Source organism: Musa acuminata, chromosome BXJ1-4, assembly GCF_036884655.1.
Source record: "Musa acuminata AAA Group cultivar baxijiao chromosome BXJ1-4, Cavendish_Baxijiao_AAA, whole genome shotgun sequence".
Classification (NCBI taxonomy): Eukaryota; Viridiplantae; Streptophyta; class Magnoliopsida; order Zingiberales; family Musaceae; genus Musa; species Musa acuminata.
The window spans coordinates 32,335,383-32,358,678 of record NC_088330.1 but is presented as its reverse complement, the minus strand read 5'-3'; the positions used below and the strand labels follow the sequence as shown (position 1 = coordinate 32,358,678).

The 23,296-nt window shown below is 37.3% G+C and overlaps 1 protein-coding gene across 4 annotated transcripts; it reads right to left on the bottom strand.

The window, feature by feature from the left end:
• Nucleotides 1-4,925: 4,925 nt before the first annotated feature.
• Nucleotides 4,926-9,489, bottom strand: LOC135586040 (protein indeterminate-domain 4, chloroplastic-like). Of its 4 annotated transcripts, none has more exons than XM_065175270.1 (4): nucleotides 9,323-9,489; nucleotides 8,699-9,224; nucleotides 7,702-8,098; nucleotides 4,926-6,427 (listed from the first exon to the last, which is right to left on the bottom strand). In XM_065175270.1, exons 2-4 carry the CDS (start codon nucleotides 8,844-8,846, stop codon nucleotides 5,191-5,193), a joined length of 1,782 nt encoding a protein of 593 aa, XP_065031342.1. In that variant the 5' UTR covers nucleotides 8,847-9,224; nucleotides 9,323-9,489; the 3' UTR covers nucleotides 4,926-5,190. The 4 variants fall into 4 exon arrangements, with proteins under 4 accessions (XP_065031342.1, XP_065031333.1, XP_065031343.1 ...); XM_065175261.1 differs by having other exon boundaries at nucleotides 8,699-9,192; XM_065175271.1 differs by having other exon boundaries at nucleotides 8,699-9,164.
• Nucleotides 9,490-23,296: the final 13,807 nt, after the last annotated feature.

The following is a 23,296-nucleotide window of genomic DNA, read 5'->3' as shown; positions in this document are numbered from 1 at the left end:
AATAAAAGATTTGATATCTTGTGGAGACTTATAACTGGTTTCATACAAAAAATTTACCCAAAGCCTTATGGGTAGAAAGTATGACATGCACAACCTATGTTATTAATCAAATTCCTCTTACTCTAATCAATCTGAAATTTCCACCTGAGCTCATGCTAAAAAACTAAATGTTAAACATTTCAAAGTATTTGGTCCTCCGTGCTATATTCACATGTCATACTCTAAGAGAAACAATCTTGATATTAAGGCTAAGAAATATATATTTATTAGCTATAATGAAAGGAAAAAATGTTGAAAATACATAGATCCACAAATACATAGTTATGTGATATCTTGAGTTGTTGTGTTTGAGAAAATTTCTCTTATTAACCTCTACATGTAATTTCTTTTAAAAATATCAATCACAATAGTAAAAGTGATATATGTTCAAAACATGTGACTGAGTTTTCTTTGTTATCTAGTGCTCTTATAGATTTTGGCTCATTTTCATTATCTGTATCTACTTCTATTATTTTTTCATCACAGTAGAGCAAAATGATAAGAGTTATGATGTTCATATAGAGAAATTTTCAACATTAAGAAGATAAAAAATAACAATTATCAAACCAGCATGTTATAGAGATGGAGACAATATAAGCATGTCACTGTTTTTTTCTTGAATCAATTAGTGATATTGAGCCTGCTTGTTTTGATGAAGTCAAAGGTATTAAGGAGTGAGAAGATGCTATGAACGAAGAAATAAAGACTTTTCGTAAAAATGAACATTAAGATATTATGTCAAGGCCTACAAATATAGATTTAATTACGTGCAAATGGGTCTATAAGGTGAAACATAAGTCAGATAGAAGTATAGATTGCTATAAGGTAAGACTTGTTGCAAGAACATTTTCTCAAAAATATAAAGAATATTATGAGAAAACTTTTAGTCCTATAACAATGATGACATATATTAGGATGGTAATTGCTCTAGCAACTAAGTTTAGAAGGAAGCTTGACAATTAATTGTGAAAAATATTTTCCTTTATTATGAAATTGACAAAAACATTTATATCAAACAACTATCAAGATATATTTTTATTTTCAAACTAAATTATGTTTGCAAGCTCAAGAAGACCCTCTATGAGTTAAAGCAAATTCCTAGAGCATGATATGAAGAAATTTCTCAATACTTATATTTTTGTGGTTATTAATCTTCTTATTCAAATCTTAACTTATTTATTAAAAAGCAAGGAAACTTGCATCTTATCGTTCTTCTATATGTGGATAATATGATCATCATAAGTAATAACGAAATAGATTTTTCAAAGCTTCATAATAATCTTTCCCTCTAGTTTGAAATGAAAATCTTAGAGAGCTTAATATTCTTCCTAGTATAGAGGCGATGAATACAAAAGAATATATATTTATCCCTAACAAATTATGCAAAATTTCTTTTGAAAGATTTAGAATTACCAAAAGTAAAAAGGTTTCTTCTCCCCTTAATGCAAATATAAAGCTTAGTTGTAAAGATGGTAAGATTTTTTCTGACCCTCGATTTTTTATTTTATTTTTTTTATAATCTTATCTATTTAACAATTATAAGATCATATATTATATTTTCAATTGGTCTTGTAAGTTATCTTGTGCAATCTCTAAGGAAGCCACATCTTGATACAATAAAGAAAATTTTAAAATATATGAATTCTACCATTAATTTGAGATTACTCTATAACAAGGGCATACATATTGAATTATATGGTTATGCATATGATTATATCTTTTTATATGGTTCTGCTTATATCTCATGGTGTAGTAAAAGATAATAAATCGATCTCTTTTTCTACAATCAAAGCATAATGCAAAACTTTTTTATTTGTTGCTCAACGTATATGATTAAGGTGTTTAATCAAGGATTTTTGTCATCAAATTAATAAATTAACTATTTTGTAGTGTGACAATCAAAGTGTCTTGAAGTTGACTACAAATCTAATTTATCATATAAGAACCAAGTATATTGAAATTGAATATCATTTTATCCAAAAAAAAAAGGGTGTCCTAATGAGTATATCATATCAAGAGCAAAGATAATATTACAAACATCTTTACCAAATCGCTCTCCAAATAATCATATGAAGATCTTCGAAGCAAACCGTGATTTATCCCAAAAGTATATTTAGTAATATATAAAGACCATCTATTTATAGGTATAAAATTATAATTTAAATGAAGAGACCCTTATCTCTAAAACTCCATCTAATTAAATTTTTAAAAAGATAAAAGAAAAGAATCTAAAATCTTCCTAATGATAATACTTCATGACCTCATTGATTATCTAAATAAGATAGACGATGACTTCTCTATTAGATGGTGTTCGTGCGAACAACTTTATGTCGCGGCCTCGGGACCGACGCGGCTTGTGTCGGGTCCGAATGGCGAGGGGATCTCGTTGTTGTTGAGGTGGCCGGTAGCGCGGATCAGATCGCGTCGGAGTTCGTTAGGGCGTTCCGTAGAGAAGTCCTCCTCTGCTCCGCGTCTCGGGGGGGGGGGGGGGGGGGGGGGGGGGGGGCGGGGCTAACCTCGTCTTCTCACCTGCACACAGGTCAGGTCTGAAGCTTGGCCCAACCCCTCCGATGATTAAGTTAGTGATGTGAAGTGGTATGTTTGCGTGTGTTTTTTTTCCTCCCCTTGCCCCTCTCAGGAGCGGGATTTTTATAGGGTGATTTACCATGTCTGATGTGCCTGCTTGCAGGGGGCAGGTAGCATCTAACACTGGCGCTGGCGTGACGTGAAGGACCGAGTCTGAGTAGATCATTAATGGGCCTCGGTCTACGTTCTGGTTCGTTTGACCAGGTTCTGTCGGGTTCGGTTGAGGTGTGAGGCATACAGCTGACGTCAGCCCGGGTCTTGTCACCATTTATTACCCTCATCAGATTGCATCTACATTATCTTTACTCTTGATATCCTTGATCTCAATGATTTCTTAAAACATCTTATTCCTAATGAAATGATGTTCAATTTCAATATGCTTTACACAACAAATTGGATTCATAGCTAATTTTGAGACGGATATATAGATTTATGTGTTTATAAGTATAAAATAATAATTTAAATCAAGAGTCCTTTATCTCTAAAATTTTATCTAATCTAATTTATTTTAAAAATAAAATATAAGAATCTAAATTCTTTGAAAAGAGAATATCCGGTTCTGCACAAATATGGAAACCGAGCAGAGTAATCAATGTTCTGCGATAGGGAAAGGAGAGCGATCATGGGGCAGAGTTTTGACTTGTCGTCGGAGCGAATAGGGAGAGGATCCACCGGGTATACATATTAGCAGGTATATCACAGAGGACCCATCAGGAATATTCAATTCTTGAATGGTAGATGCATCATCCAACAACTATTCTAATTTTAATTATTATTAGCAGCTCCAATGTCAACAGTAGATGTGGAGCAAACTATCATCTATCATAGATGATGTATCTTTGGATGAAACTAATTAGAGTATGAGTCTCAAATTAGTTGAAGCCAAAAACATGTCCTTTTGATTCTTTAAATTGTTTCTTAATTAAAATATCTTTTCTTTAAAATTAAAAATTATTAAGAAAAAAAACAATTTGTTTCGGAACGTAATGAAAACCTCAAAACGATCAAATCTTTCAATGTATCTAATGGTAGCGAAAGCTGCGAAAGAGGGATGCATTTCAATCAGTAATAGCAGAGACAACAAAAGAAATGGGGAAGGGGGGATTTGAGAAGAAGAAGTCTAATCATCAGGCAAGGAAATAGAAGGGGAAGGGGATCAATCGTCGGCCGAGTAAGGCGTGAGGGGGATGGCGGCGCCCTCGCTCTGGCGCTGCCGCACCGCCTTCTTATTCTCCTCAAGCTCGCGGATCTTCTGCAATCATTGGCTCGGGGGAGCCCAGCTTCAGTGCCTCTCCCCCATCACCATCTCTCTCTCTCGTTTCGAATAGCGGAACTAACGTTGCTTTACCCTAAAACTGAGCCGGGTTCATCTTGGACCTTTAGGCCGATCCGGTCCGGCCCGCTTGGGCCGGAAATCATGGCCCGGCTAAATACTAGCCTGAATATTCAGTAAATTTTGGAAGAGGTAAAAAGAATTCCACCAAGATAAATCTAGCTATTGTTTTCCGGAGCAAAGAAGTACTATGGTAAGCAGCAGAGGACGCAGCCCTGGATATCTATCAAATACCTATTGCTGTGATGCCGGCTACATGAAACATTTACGGAATTTGACTGCAGTGCAACATCTACTGTTCATCATGTGAACTTATAGAGGTACTGCATGTTCTTCGTGGTTAGACAACGTCTTAAACCTTCAAAAGAGAGCATCAGTCATGCAGCACTATGCATGATGGAGAAATGGATGTAGAACAATGACGATCTCGGAAAATTTTCAAGAGAGAGGTGAGAGAATTGAGGGAACAATGGAGAAAGAAACATATCAGGGTAGTGAGTTTGGTTTGGGTAAGTGGTCAAAGTGACAGTGCCAGTGCATGATTCAACAAGTGGGGTCTCGGAATCAAGCAGTTTTCATCAGTACGTCCAAATCCGATGATAGCTCACAATGGAATCTAAGAGTAGAAAACTTAATGACATTCCCCGCACGCTGAAAGATAGATTTACCAAACCCTTGTCTCCTTTTTCTTGTTCTCTCTCTCTGTCTCTCCTCCTCCCTACTGTGCAACGCGGTACGTGCATGCAGAGAGGACACGGGGAACGACAAGGAAACACTAAAACAGATGCCCACTGTGCGAAGAGCAGGCCAGAAACAAGTGTACGTCTCTGCTCTCTGAACACCAAGATGCATATCTACTACAGATGACATGAAGATTTACTCGCTCCATGCCTCTTTCTCAGCAACAGCCAAAGCCAACTACCAGAGGAACTTAAATAGAAAGGAGGTGTTCACTACAAGAGAAAAATGCAAGAGATATGGCACACCACAAGTTAGAAAGGAAAGAAGGTTTTCCAGCAACGCATGAGAAGTCTAGTGCTATGAAGTAAAGAGACCAGAGACATGCAACGAGGTTTGACATATCCTATCATGCTAATAGAACTTCAACATAGAATAACTCACATCTGTATTTGCACATTGTTCATCATGTTGAGTCACCTACCTACTCATTAACTTGTGCTTCTCTTCTCTTTCCTTTCGTATCTTTCCTTTTGTTTTTGTTGCCTTCCTCTCTACTGCAAGCTCCCACCGGCGAAGTATCGGCTCGAGGATCCCGACCTCATATCGGGATCCAAGGGGCTCATATTAATGCCGTGATGTTGCTCTCTCTGAGAGATCCCGGGCCCCATGCTCCTCACCATGCTACCAACCCCGAGGAAGTCCCTGGTGAGCCCGTCGGAGCCTCCAAGGTTTCCGGTGCTCGAGAGATTATACTTACCCTCGTTCATGTTACGCATGTTTCCATTGAATCTGCCAAACCCTGTGTTCTCTTGTCCATGGCGCCCCCCGGCGGTGGTGCAACTGCCCTCGAATGCTGCCATCCCCGTGGAGCTTCCAAATAGGCCATTCATGCCTCCACTGGCAAGTGAGTTCATTAGGTGCTGAATCTGAGTCTCGTTTTCCATTGGAGATCGAAATCCATCTCCAACACTGCTATGGCTGCCGCTAAAGCTGGCACTGTAGTTCGCTGTCTTACCCGGAGACGCAGAGCTACCGAAGCCTCCAAGTAAAGAAGAACCCCCGCTGGATGTTGCACCGATTTGAGCCGCCTTTTGGAGCAACGCTGTGGCTGACAGCTGCTGGGGGAGCATCACTGGTTCATTCTTAATCAAGGTGCTGTAGCGAGAAGCTATTCCTCCAGCCATGTGTTCGTCCACAAGGTTTCCGGCAAAGAGCGTCGATTGCTCAGTGCTTCTATTGGAATCGTAAATTTGATCCCCGGGCATCGGCTGGACGTTCTTATTCATGGCGTTGCTGCATGTGTTGCTGTCGTTGGAGAAGAAGCCCAGGTTGAAGAGACCGGCAGCTGCTGCAGCAGAGGACGAGGAAGAGCCAGTGGTATTGCCTTGCAGGTCAGGAAGTTGCATTAGACCGTGGAAGTTCTTACTCTGAAGCAAGGAGTGGTGCGACGGGGTGTCCCCATTGATGCCTTTGTCGGAGCCGCCGCCGCCGAGGTAGAACGGGGAGGAGTAAGGAGGGGGCTGAGGTGCGCCGAAGGACAAAGGTTTGGATGGAGCGATAAGGTGTTCGAATTGAGACGAACCCGCTCGGCCGAGGTGAAGGAGGTCAGTGGAGGGGCGACTTTGGTCATGCAACGACGTGATCTGTGGACTCACTTGAGCTGATCCCAAAACCATGTTGCTGTTTCCATACAAGTGGCCGCCGAGAGTGTTCAGGGCGGTCGGAAGCCTCGCACCCTCCTGCACTAGGGCGTCACAGAATGCTCGGTGGGTGATGAAACTGTCACGCCTGCTCAAGTGAGAAGAACAGATTAATGAAGGATGCTGATTACTTTTAGCTCATTTCCTACAAGAATTTACTGAGTTCTAAGATTTGCATGTCCTAGTCAACATAAATGTTTGCTTAGAGCAAGAAAATGCCTACAGTTTTCACATGATTTCATAGCCTCAGATTTAAGTGTCCCAACTAATGAATACTCTTCAAAGATCGTATTCAACTTCAAGAGAAAGAATAGATATGACACAAGGCAGCCAAATTACTGGAGAAGCCAAGTTGCAGAACCAACCCATTGACTCTCCATAGAGAGATCTCAAAAGGGAAGAGAAGAAAGCACCCCTCTTGGACTTGAGTTAATGCAATGAGAGAGGAATTGTTTTGCAAGGAACTCGACATGACCCCTATGAACTCTTCTTGTGTCAAAACCACGAAAGCTCCCCACTAAGCCGCCCAACCAGCCTCTTATTCACCCCAGATGTGGTAGACAAACAAATTACAATCAATGAACCCCTGGTTGCAATCCCATCTGCTCTTCAACCCATTTAAAGATTTCACTTAAATGAAGTCAAATGCAACTCCAACTTCCAATTAATGACCCGAGAGAGATGGGAGGAATTGTTGCTATGTTATCAAGGAGAGCGACTAACTTTAATTCTTCCAAGTTTGAAGCCTTGCTAATATCACCCCTTGAAAAGATTTGAATTAAAAGACCTGCCCATATCTGGCCAAGTAGACTAGAGAACAAAACCTGCAAGCTGACAGTATGGCATCATGTGAATAGGAGAGAGAATAAAAGGAGAACAGAAGGGTGACATTGATTCCCAGCGAGAGGAAGAAAGTAGACCTTTTCCTGAGTTGAAACTCCATGACCTTTGCGGTACCATAGACCAATTCACGTGGGAGCAGGAGCAGCTTCTTACAGCCGTTTCCCATCACGAACCACACTCTCCCTCCCCCTCCTCTCTCTCTCTCTCTCTCTCTCTTTCTTTCTCTTGCGAACCCAATAATAACCCTAAGGAACCCTAACATCTGTACAACAAAACAAAGCTCCCAACAGAAAAGAAAGGGAAAGAAATGGGTGGAACAACAAAGAGCGCCCGCGGTCGTCACCAAAACCAAGATGACCTATCTGACACGTATCAAAATCAAGAACAGAAATCTATGATGATATAGTTTGAATGATGGCATGGTGATGAATCCATGCGACGCGTGATATCGTGGAAACGGATGTATTATCATTGAGATAAATGGATCTGATCTGATCTGATCCATTACCAGATACTAACCTCGAGAAGAGGGTGCCGCAGTCGCAGCGGTACTCCCGAGTGCCGCATATCTTGGAATGGGCCTTCAGGTCGGACTGGACGGCGTAGCGCTTGGAGCACTTGTCGCACTTCCACTTCTTCTCGCCATGCTTGCGGCAGAAGTGCTTCTTGACGCCGGTGAGGTCGCCGAGGGCGCGAGAGGGCTCGTGGTGGACGCACGTCGGCTCCGGGCACAGGTACACCCGGCGACGCACCTCTTTGGTGGTCTTCTGGCGGAGCTTCCACGGCAGGTTGTGGCCGCGGCGGTGCAGCTGCAGGTTCTGCTCCCGCTGGAACCCCTTGTTGCAGACCTCGCAGATGAAGCGGTTGGTCGCCAGCAGCGTCCTCGGAGAGAGCGCGATAACTTCCGCATCCGGATCTGCTAGAGCACGTGGATTTGGTCGTGGTTATGATTAATCAATCAGATGCATGTTGATAGAATAATGCATTACACATGCACAAGGTTTGATGAGGATCGAAGATCTACATAAATCTGAAGACACGATTACTGTTCAAAGAGGAGGAAACCATTGTTACGGATACAAGCGGAAGAGGAGGAGACCTGACAGAAAACAGCAGTTCATGTGATTTTTGAGCTGATTACAGTAAAATCAGAAAACAAAACTAGAAGGAAGCCGAGATGAGAGGAGAAGAATTCATTTCATGCAGAGTACATCGGGTAGAAAATAGACGGAAACACATGTCTGAAGCCGAAGAACCCCCAATTCGGTGAGCATAATTATGAAGAAGGAGATGTAAAGAAATAAGAAACATATATAGGGAAGAGTTGGAATCCCCAATTCACGGATCAAGCGAAAACCAGAATACTGAATTAGGGTTTCCAAGAATTTCTTTGACCAGATGAAATTTTTAGGATCCACAAGGCATCCGAAGCACAAAATTGGGAGGGGTTGGCTCATCCGCCTTTGTGAATCACATATCATGCATGATTTGTGTAACAAGCATGTTAGGTACTTGCATGGATTTCCGGGAAGACTCCGCCTCTTCTTCACCGGCGCTGCGGCTTGTGGTGGCGGTGCTGAAGAGGACTGTTGTTGCATCACCTGGGTGTGATGCTCGTCCTCTCTGACTCCAAAGAAGGGCGACGACGAAGAAGCTGATGCCATCTCAACTCATAAAACAAGCTAAAATAACAACAATTAAATCACCAGCAGCAACACCCCCCCTTTTTACTTGCTGTTGATGGTGCTCTTCCTCTTGTTTCTTCTTGCTCACCTCATGCCTTTGGTTTGGCTTCTGCCAATTTTAGCGGATAGTCCAACTCCGACCAAAACAAAAGTTCCCACTACCCAACATGCAACCATGCCCTCTCCCCCCCTCCTCTCGATCTCTGGGAGAAGAAAAGAACCAAAATTGTAAGACAAGGATATCGATCTGAAGCACCCAGCAGACAGACCTCAAGAAAACCCTCCGAATCTCTCTTGCTGGATTATCACAAAAGAACAAGGAGAGCTGGAAATCAGAACAAACAGTTGCGCTCAGTACTGGTAGAGAGGGAAGGAACAAATAAAGTTAGGGTGTCACAACAAAAGAGGTGAAGAAGAAAAAAGAAAAGGAGAAGAAGTGTCTCCAAATCAAATACCTTCTATTACTCCTCTACATGCTGTCAGCTGCGTACAGAAGGGTGGAGGCTAACGGTGGTGGTGGTTGTGCCATATCTTTCACTTCCTTGTCATGCTTTTCCTTCTCCCTTCTTCCACACTGCTGAGGTTTCCTATCCTCTTCCCTCTTTTATTTCCTCGATCCTTTGCACCACAGAAAACGAATGCCTACAAAATGTTTAAATTCCAGAGAGAGAGAGGGGTTGATGAGTGTCGTACAGCGGATAGGGGTCCAACGCAGGCAAAGCTTGTCCTTACGTGGGCACAAGGAATCGGTCCACCGACTGCAGTTCGTAGGCCATTCCTTTCACCCATTTTGGGACCAAGACATACCCTAATCACCAATTTCACACATATATGTATTTACATATATTATTATTACCGAGAAAAATAATGTCAAGCACACATGAACAATAATTATCCTTACAAGCTTAGCTACTGCATTAATTCTTTGGTGCAGATATATCCATGGACTACTCGGATGGATTTGAAGTTACAACCTCAGTGTACATGTGATAAATAGTCAATCATAAGATCTACATAATTCTCTCTCACAGAATGTCTCAATCATATAGAATCTTCTTTTGCTAAAATCTCTCCTATGACTTCAACCTGGAAAATGACTGAAAGACCTTACAACATGGTGCTTAGCCTTGCTAGCAATATACAAAACGATGCAAGACTCGTTGATTCTTCGCTTGCTGAGTAGAGAATAAATAAATAAATAATATATACATATACAAGGACAACATTTCTACTACCACCACATGAAACATGGGTCTCCTTGACAGATGTCGCGAAAAAAATAAATATATTATTTCAAGATGGAATTAAGTTTCTGATTGTGGGGTAAAAAAAAAAGGGCCATGGATAAAAGATCTGATTAAAAAATCCAGAAGCTCTACAATACATAATGTAACATTAATAAACTAAGAAAATAAAAGACCAATAATGTCCAAAGACTGAATGGATTGTGAATCATAGCATAATCCATATTTTGCATAAAAAAAATGCACTGAGTTTTGTGTTTGAGGTTCAAATGGAGGGATGCAAAACATCTAGAAAAATTAATCATCTTGATAAACAGAAAATATCCTTTTCTTTTAAATGTTGTATAAATTTGTTTTTTGTCATTTTAATCTGTCTTAATGCACAACTTATTGGAAAAAAAAATTAGCTAATTTATTGAAATTATTTTTTTTTTTATTTTTTTAACTGCGAGGTCGACTATAGGGAAAATTTTATAGAATATTATTTATTCTTCCAAACATACTCCTGGATTATACCCTGCAAATCTTAGTGACTCCAATTTACTCACATGATGGATTCATTAGGCTGGATTTATATTAGGATGTAATATTTGGACTTTTAGAGGAGCTTCATCATGACTTGATAAATTCATCTGCGAATGTTATATATAATCTGGATTGGTATGACATTAATTTTCATTAGGAAGTTTTCAATTATTGCATGTAAATGAAAGATTAATGGAGTTGTTGAAACCAAAACAAGGATAAACGAAGTTACATTGTTGGATATCTCTCTCTCTCTCTCTCTCTCTCTCTCTCTCTCTCTCTCTCTCTCTCTCTCTCTCTTGTGTAGATAGGAATTCCTACTCAAATTTTGATAGCATTCCTCAGGAATTATTCTTTAGTCCCACTTGTCATTTAGTAGATGTATGATAGGAGAGAGTTGGGACCTACTGATGACAGTGTGATCCAAGCCAACACCAGCCCAAAAATTCAGCAATGCCGGAGATTTGGTGAAGTCAAGTAATGAAGTCAAACTCGGCCGTCAAGAAACCCTAATTTAACGTTGTAGCCGACTAGGATTTGGACTCTATCACCCTATAATTACTTAGAATATGGTCTAGTATATACGTTCCAAGTTAAACCTATTAGGCAGGAGGAATTCCGTGCAAAAGGCATTTTGTCCATTAGTATGGCATGGAGAAACATAAGTCGAGCAAAAAAAGATTAATCCACAAGACATTCATTCCAACAAAGAATTCGTAGCGACTACGTGACGAATCTGTTTCCACAGTTCACATGTATAAAGTGTAATTCTCTTGTAGTTTAGTGGGACAAGGTTTTGACATGGCAACAGTACTTCAATATCCAACTCACTAGCCCTAAGATTCCCTGTTTGGTTGTCTTCTTGGTGGCATAGGTTGGATACAAAACAGGTCGTCTACGAGTAGACACTTTTTCTTTTGAGCCGTTCTACACCTAACAATTTTCAGATGATTGAAACTAATAAACCGGTGTCCTACATATCTTCCCATTTTTCTTTAGTGGAAGATATCATTACAATATTAGTTTTTCATGCGTAAAAGATGGATCTCTCGAAAGTCTATCATTATAATTTTTTTTAGAGAAAGAGAAGAGGAAAACAAGTTTTCTATCTTGATATGAAGAATATTATCGATCAATCATTATTCCACGTGTAACCTCCGTATGATGTTCAGGCTTGAAGAAGGAGATAGAAATCGTCCATAATCGGTTTGTCTATATGGACAAGGGTCTAAGGCAAATAATTACAAGTTATCTTCGTCGCTATTGTTAGAGATGATTAAGGGTTGTCTCCCTATAGAATATTCTACAAAATATTTTGTCTCTCTACGATTAAGTATAAAAGTTCATTTTTAGCATAGTTGCATGGGGTCATTATTTTTCATCGTTGATCATCACACTCATCTTTCTCGAGTTATTAACTTGAGCGTCGGAGGGATTAGATTAGGAAACATCTTATAATCACGATATTTATATATATGATATCTCGGGAGGTTAGCATTTTCACCTCGGAGACATCTCGGATAACCTTGCACATACGGATTTGAACCATATCGGACTGAGTAGAACATCGACGATATTTTTTCATAATATATCTAAAGAGATTTTGTTTTATCTTTTTATTATATGATGTAATTTAATATATGATTGGATCATAACACCACAGTCGATTCTTTGAAGAGATAGAATTAAGTGCATACATCAGAGTCGATAAGATCTTTAAGCGAGTTCTTCTGGCCGAAATCTATTGGCTATACTATTATCAACCAAATACAATGCATCACATGATCTCTTTGGAAAGCCTAGGCAGCCACATTGCGTGTAAGGTTTTTGTATGACCGAGGCTAGTTTGCAAGATCAGGTCAAGGGAGAACAAAAAACGCACTCGACAAGACCTTGATGGGGACTTCGATTAAACTAATTATGATGTTAATCATCTTTTCTTTGATCAGTTAATTAACTATCTTCAGCAATTAACTTCGAAAAAATGCAGTTCATAACAGTATTGATCATGTCAATTGCGTTGATCTTATTGACTGTGGTACAAAATCTTCAAGGCGAGTACATGCATTATTATCAGAAACCTAAGCATGTGTTCCATTTATCCTCAGCCGAAAGATAAGCACGGCCAGGTCAGGCAAGAGTACATTTTCCTGTTCCAACTAGCCTGTTTGCTCAACGCTGCTATCTTTTCTCTCACAGTCACTGTGATCGACAACCTTTACAGCAGTGAAGCCATGTCACTGTTCAGAACAAAATCACTGCTACCCAGTTCTGTAGGACGTATCGGTAATTGCATTTTGCATGAGGAGTGTACCATGAGAGAGGAAATGATTGGTAAGATTGCACATGCTGTCACCACGGAACGTCTCTTTCTCTGTGTTGGCAGCGGGAACATCATCAGAGCACAGAATGCGAGGCTCTACTCTGAGTGGTCCTACTGCACCTTTTTCCTCTCACCATTGGAGATGTGCCTCCCGAGGAATGGGTAGATTTAGGCGTCTGCTGTAGATTTGTTAGGGGTAAGACACAGTCCCTCCTTTTCTTCTTCTACCAAATGTTTCTCTTTATCTGGAAACTCATCTCATAAAACGAATTACAATGTTTCGATAATTGTCTCGTTTATTATTATTATTATTATTTTATTATTTTATTATTTTCTTTTTTGGTGAGTTGGTGATGGTGCAGTAGCACTTGTGGTTCTCACATGCACTGACGTGGTACTCGGTGATGTACTAAAATTTGAGATATTATATTTGCTTGACAAGTAATGGTGTTGCATAAGTGTCACGTTAAATCACTGTGTATGCATGATACGATTTCATGTAAGAAATTAACGAGCTCATCGGGATCCGGTTTCGATGACACAACCCAGTCAACTGTGAGAGCGTGCAAACTCGTAGGTAGGTAGCTGACTCTTAGTCAAACTCGGTGACAAAGACTTGAGTTAGAAGTTTGGTGTGGGAGACCAAGACCCGGAAACTCAGCAGTAATTTGTGTGGGGCGACAGAGTGATCTGATGCATGTCTTATGCTGTAAATGGAACAGATCTTTAGCTTTACACCAACCATTGGATGAGGAAACATTTGGTCGATCTATGATGTGTAGACGACGAAGAAGTCAAAGGGGGAAGAACTGTCTTGGAAATATTAGCAGACACGTACAGCTAATCCTTGTGCATGCTTTAGGGAATCAGTGCTGCTCCCATCGTGAGGAATGTGAAGTCAAAGCCACGCGTACTGGCTGAGCGTATTACACAAAGTAGAAGGTCTGAGACGCAGCACCAAAGATCCTGGGAAGAGGGAGACTCTTCCACGGCCACATAGTGCTGCTGTCCTTCGTCGATGCGTTGCATGCATGCGTGAATCCTTGCGGTTATACAGTATACAGATCTTGGTGCTCTCTCCGGGGTTGCTCCGAGAATGGTTTCGAAGGCTTTGTCAATGCATCTTTCCTTCCTGATGATGATGATGGATTTGTTCTTCATTGATTAGTAAAAGGATCTATTGCTGGCGTGTAAATTGCATATAGAATTGGGTTGGACAAAAGTCAATTCACGAACTCCCAAGTTCTGAGTGGATTTTTCGATTCTGTATCCAACGAAACATTGAGTTGCTGATAGCTACAGTTCCAAGTACATGAAGGATGAGGGATAGGGATTTCTGCTGCCTTGGGTTGTGGGGATGCAGCAAACCTTGTTCGTAGATGTAAAAGGAGTCATTACTACCTAATCCAACTGCTAAAGCTCAACTTAGTTCAGTAATAATATACTCATTATGATTGCAAAACAATGACAGCAATTGAAAACCTGACATTTTGCAGAAACATATGACTAAAATATCCATCTGATATTATCAAGCATGTTGTTCATACAATTCATTTCCTCTGATTCAAACAAAAAAATTAGGATTTTATTAAGCTTAAATAAACCTCACCAGTAGCAAATTAAACTAAACTATTGGACTGTCAGTATATAGATAGATAGATATCATGTCTGTCATAGTTTATCCTTTAAAAATGTTTTAGTTGGATAAAACATCAAATATTTTGGTACAAGCAGCAAAGCATACATTTACTGAAACAACAAGTATCACTGCATGTGTGACGAAAGAAATGGCAGGAACTCACAGATGGGAGGATAAATGAATCGTTCAGAACAGTATAGCTAAAAAGCTTCCGGTGCTGCTTAGAAATCAGATGAGGAACGGCGAGAGAAATGTGCTCAGACAAAAGACGAGAGTTCACGGGTCTGCAATCGACTTGCGGTGTGGCCTACAGCAGTACAGTTTGCGCTGAGGAAAGATTCCCACAATTAAGTGTGAGAGTGACTTCAAGTATAGAATAGCATGGGGGCATGCATGCATGTACCTTATTGTTCGATAGGACCCTTTGATATCTGTGCTTCCAGAAACACAAATCATTCATCAATTACAGATTTAATTATGCTAACAGCTTCTTTTCATCAACCTTTCTCTACAGTCTATCTTTACATTTTTCTGCGCATCCAAAAAGTATTTGTTGATGCTTGTGCATGAATCCATGGATCCCAACAGCTGCTCTGGTACCTTTTCTTTGCAATGAACATCAACATTTGGTTATGCTCTTTCCCAATTAATTTTGCCTACCTCATCAACACATCTGCTGATTGCTAGACCTGACTGTGAACCGTAGGTGGACTCATCAGCATCAGATCGACTATAATTCATTTTGATTTATTGCCCACTGCATGTAGAATATGTCTAGTGGACTTTAAGATGGACATGTTCTATTCCGATTCAATGTATGCATGAGATTAACCCGGACTAGAGAAGTCCTTTTGGATCGATCTCAATGAGCCAAAATTTCTAACATGGTCTCCTAAGATTGATATACGTAGCATGCTTGAAGTGGTAACTCTATAAGAGAATCATCAGAATTCATTAAGCCAAAAAAACAATTCAATGATAATTGAATTGATTTCTTGCAAGAAAAGGTAGACATGAATTCTATTTGGATACGCACGGTACACTTTTTCGATTAAATGATCAACGAGTATACGAATCCACACATTTATCTTCTTCCTTCATGACAAGTATGTAAGGATAGAGATGGTTTGGAAGCTTTAGGGTTGCCCTCATCAGTGCACGAGAGCTAGCCCTACGATCGTCTGGTTTCCTATATCGTTTTCTGCATGCCTTCATCCGGTTGTTCAATGTCACTTCGAAGAATAGATTCTTCTTCATGTTGTCACTGCCCTTTCTTCTCATCTGTCATACTTAGAGCAAGGCGTCAAAGAACACTGCTGGGGCGTGGAAAGTGTAGATCACATCTGGTCCCTGCAGTAGGGCCATGAAATAAACTGCAGCCAGTAGGGGCAAGTGACCAGATACCAACATGATAGGTCTTATCCATTATTATCATAACGTGCACGAGGATATAGATAAAACGAGAAAAATGCTGCCATTAATTCTTCGTACCGATCAATTATCAATGATCACTGTAGCATACTAACGTATCAGTTGGAGGGAGAGGAAAAGTTAAAACCAAAATAAAAAAAGAGAGATCAATAAATAAATAAATATATCAGGAAAAGTTAATAATTTTTTTATTCTAAAAAATTGAGGTGTCAAGTTCCACCTAAAGGAAGTTTGTCCGATTCCAAAGATGTCGAATATGTAAAACTGAATCGAGAGCGATCCCGATCGATGCTCATATGATATTTAAGTTTCATTAAAATTTTGATATTTTGAACGAGTTCTTCTATAAAATTTATAATGGACTCTATGGAGTGTCATCACTTTCAATATCCTCAATTGTTATAGGGCATGACTATGCGTTACTCGAGTCAAATTAGGATTGTGATATTGTGCAATACGAGATTTAGGATGCACATTGATTCATCTAACTCAGTTGAGTTGTCGATGTGTCAGCCACGTGTTACCTATGTGGTGCTAAGGTGTCAGCTAGGTTGTCGATGCCATATCACCACTCAAATACAATTCCTTTAATACACCCTCTCGTATAAATTTTAAAGAATTTATATTTTTCTCTCCATCATTTTTAAGAAACTATATATACAAAGCACCTTCTCTTTATATGTAGAAAGAAATACAGAAGTACCCAAAATATTCATCATATATTTTTTTCTCTCATAAAAACTAGAGATACATATGATATTTATAGAATAATCAAATCCTAATTTTTAGGATTTTTTTCCAAAAGAACCAAAAACTAATTTATGAAAATTATATAATTTTTCTAGTGCTAAAATATTATGCTAAGTCAAAATTTTATGTTTTTGAAACGGTGCAAAAAAAATCATATGAATATTTCAATCTTGACAAATTTTATAACTATCTTAACTTTTTATAAAAAAATATTCATACGACATTTTTATGCTAAAATATTATGTTAAATCAAAATTTTATATCTTTACAACGGTAAAAAAAGAAAAACATATGAATTTCCATGAAGCTATATTCATATACCGATGTTATAATGTTGTGCTACTTTCATATTCACATATTTTGCAAGTTCTACAATATTATATTAATTTAAAATTCTATAATATATATATAATAATAATAATAATAATAATAATAATAAGAAAATTCGTCTTCTTGATTAAAATCGAAGAAGAAGAAGAACTAAACAGAAGCGAAAATTCTTTTTTGACTCGAGTAAATCCAGGTTAGGGTACGTTCAGAATCTAACTAGTTGAGAGGCAAGCATAGTCAAAAAAGTTCGCCGTGAAGAAGACTAAACTTCTCCTCAAAATATCTTGTTCTTTCTGCCCTACCCTATAGCTTGTTTGGTGTCGCCTCCAACTCGTGAGACCGACCGAGAAAGTGATGGGTGTCTGGAATCCAATGCCTCTTCCAGTCTTTCATCGCGTTCTGGCCATTGATGGAGTTCACATACTGTAACTCGACGCAGAAACGAGAGAGAGAGAGTCCCACATCCAGAGGTTGACCTCTCCACGCCGTTCCACAAAAAGTCAAAGCTAGGCGGCTCGAAATCATAAAGAAACAAAAGGTTGGAAGCTTTGCATTATTTGGCTTTATTATTCAAGTGAAAAGTCCAATCTGTATGAGATGGCCAATTGAGGACTCCTCTGCATCACAGTGCAAGGAAATACCAAAATTATACGTGTATATCTGATTTCTCGAAGGTGTCACGCATGGCGATGTCTAATATTAACCGTTGTCTCGGCTTCTCTGGGAGGGCCTGTCACCATGGAATGGGCTATTGGGCCTGTGAGCCCATGGGCTGAGGTCAGATGCTATTATTCATCCAAAAAACATACGGATTAATTAATTACTGATGATATTATTAAAGAAATAAAAAAAATGAAAAATTATGTTTGATATTATTATTTTCGTACAATATTTTTTAAGAGTATTAAATATAAACATCACTGCTTCAATGGTCAAGTGAAAAACTAAGGAAGATTAATTACAAGGATATGTAAATCTTTTAGTAACCTAAGAAAAATGAACATGTTTTCTTTTTTTTGTGGAAAAAACTCTTGGTTTTTATCGGATTGTAATATCTCAACTATTAATTGAAAACCTACTTGTGAATATGAAAATTATGGGGATTAAATTGTAAAAAGGTCGAAGAAGAAGAAGAAGAAAAGGAAAGAGAGAAAAGGGAGGCATCGGTTGTGAGAATCGAAGAAGAATAGAGGTGAAAAGAAAGAAAGAAAGAAAGAAAGAAAGAAAGGGAAAAGAAGGAAAAGGCAAAAAAAGGAGAACAGAGAAGGAAAGAAGAAAGAAAGAGGCAATCGGAGAAGAAGAACAGAGAAAAAGGAAGAAAAGAAGAGGGAGGAGAGGAAGGAAAGAGAAGAGGAGGAGGAAAGGCCTCGGCTGTGGGGGGAAAGGAAAGAAAAAGGAGAAAAAGAAATGGAAGAAAAAAAATGAAAAAAGTGAGGAATTTATTGATTATTTGATTAGATATCAAATGAATTTAGATCAAATTCATGAAAATTATATGAGATATGATTTTGATTTTTTTTATAATCAGATTTATGTTTTGGATTATAGATTGATGATTAATTAGATATTTATATCGTGAAAGAAGTAAGAAGGAGAAAAATGATTATATGAAAAGAATAAAGAAAGAAAATATTAAAATATGTTATATTTGTAATCAAGGTAAGTAATTGATTGACTCCGTCTAATCTAAATATTAATATAGATGATCAAAATTGATAAATATATATGATTTTATAAATTTTATTATTAAAAAATATCAGAAAAGAATTTAAATATTTATATTTAAAAAGCATATAGTTTGATCTATTATTTATTATTTTATTAGTATTTTTAAGTTATCTTATCAAAATTTATATTAAAACATTTATCTAATATTATATTTAAAAATAAAAAAATAATTATTGTTTGTTTTAAATTATATATGATTGCATCATATTTTGAAATGATATGCAAAAGAAAGATATGTTAAAATTCATAGTTTTATAAGAAAGTTATGATATATTATTTTGAATAATATTATAGTTGTATGATTAGTAGTCGTATTGGAGTCTATGAGGATTATATATTAAAACATATTTTATAAACTATTTTTTTTAGGTCTTGACATAGGATGTGTTACATATTATATGATCGTAACTATTAACCTATATTTATTATTAAAAATATTAGTTATATTTATATTTATTTATGATAAGTTAATGGTAGTCTTTGTATTTTAATATTTATGTTATGATATGTTACATTAGCTATATTTGTGATTTGATTAGTAAAATATATTTTTATTTTAAAATATATCCATGCATATTTCAAAAGTATGTTTTGAATACATAAAAATTTTATTTATTTAAAAAACATTTATGATAAATTTCGTTAGTATGTGAGTCACGGTACTTATTGAGATATGATTTGCTTATATGATTATCTCTAAATTTTTTAGAGTGGAAGTATGATGAAATCAGTATTTAATTGAATTATAGATTTATTATATTGAGACCATATTGTCCATTGAGATTTCTTTGTATATATATGTTACCCTATTAGGGTGGAATGTTATAAATTCATAAGGAGTCCAGTTGACTCTATTGATTATCCTATGAGTGAATTGATTATGAATTGAATTATATTATTAATGTCTTGTGGGTTGATTAGTTATGAATTAATGTATACAATAATTATTATATGAAAGTTATTTTGTTCGATCTTGCATTCTTATAAGAAAATTAATATGATTATAATATTATATTATCCATGGCTTTCCGCTAGATCAGGAGCGATACCCCCGTATTCACTTTTACTTGATGGCATCATTTTATTTTTATTTGGACGAAGAACATATGTTATTAAAAAAGATTCTTAGTTTAGATAACAAATTATCATAATTTTTTAAAAATATATAAAAATTAGTTTTATGATTATAAGATAATTAGTATTTTTTTATATATTTTTGATAATTTTATGATAATTAATTATCAAAATTAATTTTTTTAATAACATATATAATCAAATCATTTCAGTAAAAATTGGAGGGTACTCTCATCCAAATAAAAAAAAACCCCCGAAAACCAATATAGAGGATACCATTCGATAAAAGCTCAATAAAATTTTTTTATTAAATTATCAAAAAAGAAAATGTTGAGTACATCATGTGGAAAGCTTCTTCTCCCAAAAAAAAAAAAAAAATAGTGCACTGATTGCATACATATTCCTTTCTCTACAAAGGAACATAAAATTCATTACTTTCACATCTATGGATAATTCCCAAATATCTTTAGTAAATTAAAGAAAGTGAAACAATTCTAGCAACTAAGAATGGGTGAAACAATATGTTCAGAAGACATATTCCAGCAATCACCGATCAACAATCGATTGGACACTCAGCACTTCATTCACATTAAAAACAATAAGATAGGCCAATGGGATAGGGAAGCGTTATCAATCGAAAGTTCATTCCAAATATGAGCAGCTTTATCATTCTCTATAAATTTTCTAAGCCCCAGTTTAACGCTATCCATCATGCTGTTAATATGTCTACAAGTTTTACAAGGATTGTTGAATCTAAAGTTATACCATGGTTAAAATCACCATATTTAGTGATTAATATTTGAACTCAAGGTATCTTCTCCTCCTTGAACAATGGAAGGGTTAGCTCTTTTAGCTTTAATAGAGGAGTTGGTGATATATAAGTCTCTAATTTTAAGACCCCCACTTCCTTCGGACTAGAAACCTTATCTCAACTTATCAGATAAGATTTGCTATTACGATGTCAAAATAATTCTCCTTTATTATGGCCATTAAGGATTTTATAAGGCTTTTTGTGACACTATGATTGTACTCTACACTTTCCACAAGGATAGTCTTCTACCATCTAGTTGGAGAAAGCCATCCTTCTTTTGATTATATATAAAAAAAATAAACTATGGTGGGTTAGAAGAGTATATGGCCCACTACATTCTATAACATTATTTATAAACTATTATCTAAGATGATTGCTAATCTCCTTCCTAATATCATTAGTATAGACTTTAATGGAGTTTGTGTAATCTCCTTTTTAGTTATTTGATTAATGAATCCACTTTCAATTAGTTTGGGTGCTGTAGATATTAGACAAGATGGTCCAACAAATATTTCAACTTGCTTAAAGATTTAAAAGATTATAATAAAATTTATCATTTTAACTTATGTGTAAAAACTATTATATTTTTTTATTAGGGCCAATGAAAAGTTGTGTATTAGTATGGTTAAAATTCTTGACCTCTTCTCCCATATCACTCTTCTTAACATCAACAACACTAAATCTAATATTTTCTTTCCTCCTAATTGTGACCTTACTACTAATCATAAAATTTGTGATCGATGAAATATCTAGGTACTTATTTAGTTCATAATACATTTCTTATGAGATTCCCTCGATAAGTTTACTCGTAAAATTTAAGTTAGTTCAAAAGCCTCTATCGCAAATCAAAAATATAGATCATTATTATTATTAATGTTATTCCTACACATGCCCTTCTGAATTTTATTATATTGAAACAAAGTTATCAAACAAATTAGTAGTGTTGCCAGATAATTTTTTAGGAAATTGTACATATTAAAATTAAATTTAGAGTAATAAAAAATGCTAAAGAGAGAATCTAATTAATGTCATTGACTGACTCTAAATGTATATGTATCAAACAATGTTTTATGTGAACATTTAAAACAATGTTATATATATATATATGCGAGGAAGCTGTCAAACTCACTTTCTTTGAGCTTTTTGACTGAAGGATTTATAGGACAACATCCCAAAGTAGTCCACCCAAAGAGGAGCCTGCTCCGAGTGCCTTAGCATTGTTCAACTCCAAGTAGTCTACTTAAATCTTTTGACTCTCCACCAATACACTCAAGAGCATCATTCCTCTCTTCAACCAAAAGCTTCAATCCCGTTGACCAAACCATTCAGAGTCTTCCTTCACTCAACACCCATCCACCATGGTAACCTTCACACCATCGATTCCTTCACCCATAAACCGTAGTCCTCAGCCAAGAAGTTGACGCCTGCCCACTTGGTCTTCATCTGAACCCCATTCTTGTCACCCCTCGCCACCAAACTTGGGTGGGAAGTGACACACTTTCAAGAGAAGAGAGAGAGAGAGAGAGAGAGAGAGAGAGAGAAGGAAGACATTGGTGCTGTGGCTTTTAGAAAGAGGGAGAGGTATATACAACTCTACTGCCTTCAAATGATTGACAAATGAAGGGTCAACATGGATTAGATAAACCCCTCCTAAGATTGCCGGTAATTAAGTAAACAAGCTTCCCGTTTTGTGCTTTAGCTTTTGATCCAACTTGGAGACTCTCGCGTGCTTATTGCTCAAATCATCCTTTGTCTCATCCGCCTCCTCCAAAAGAAGCGGCCCCATCTTGCCCACCATCGCTGCACCTCACTGACCTCTCAACCTTTGACTAAACGACAAAAGGCCACCACTAAGTGAGATAATGGCTTCACTAATCTTTTTGGTTATTTCAGTGTTCACGAAAGAGGTTGAGTTTTCTGCAATTGTCGCAGCCATGGCATTGCTATCACTACCTTCATTATTGTGCCCTTACGTGCGTGTAGGCCCATCTCATCTCCCTCACCATAGTGACATGGCGTCGTTCAAAAGTTATGCATCAATAATACCGATTAATATGATCTGTAGATATATATGAGCACCTGACAATGACATCAAGTTGAGTTGGGAATAATGCCGTCCGAGTCTCAGTATTCTTTTCTTCCTTGTGCAATGCCTTTTGTGTTACCTAATTAAAGTTATGCCGATCTTATTCTAAACTAATTTGATTATGAGAGATATCCCTGCATGCATGCCTTTTACTTTTTGAGAATTTTTATAGCACACTTACGTATTTTGTTCATCCTGCGTGTAGGTATCATAGAGAAAAGAACCTCGCGAGTGCAATCCGAAAGGGAATTCTGGTGGAAATATATGTCATATGGATTGAGGGTTAGGGTGGGGAACCACCATGAACACGATTGCACCACCTTAAGCAATCATACAAGATTAAAATTAGCATATAGATAAGCTAGAAAAATGCGGCCTTGCTAAACAAATGTGATTTCCTGTTTTTCCCATTACGGCCATGCATGGGGCATTATTGTGACATAATGTCATGTTGAACATATGTTAGCTCCTTCTTTAGAAGACCGACT

Excerpts from the sequence above, each read along its gene's own strand:
- LOC135586040 (XM_065175270.1), bottom strand. The coding sequence starts at position 8,846 with ATGGCATCAGCTTCTTCGTCGTCGCCCTTCTTTGGAGTCAGAGAGGAC. Across the intron at positions 8,099-8,698 it reads GAGTCTTCCCGGAAATCCAT|ATCCGGATGCGGAAGTTATC; the intron begins GCAAGTACCTAA and ends GTGCTCTAGCAG. Across the intron at positions 6,428-7,701 it reads TGCGGCACCCTCTTCTCGAG|GCGTGACAGTTTCATCACCC; the intron begins GTTAGTATCTGG and ends TCACTTGAGCAG.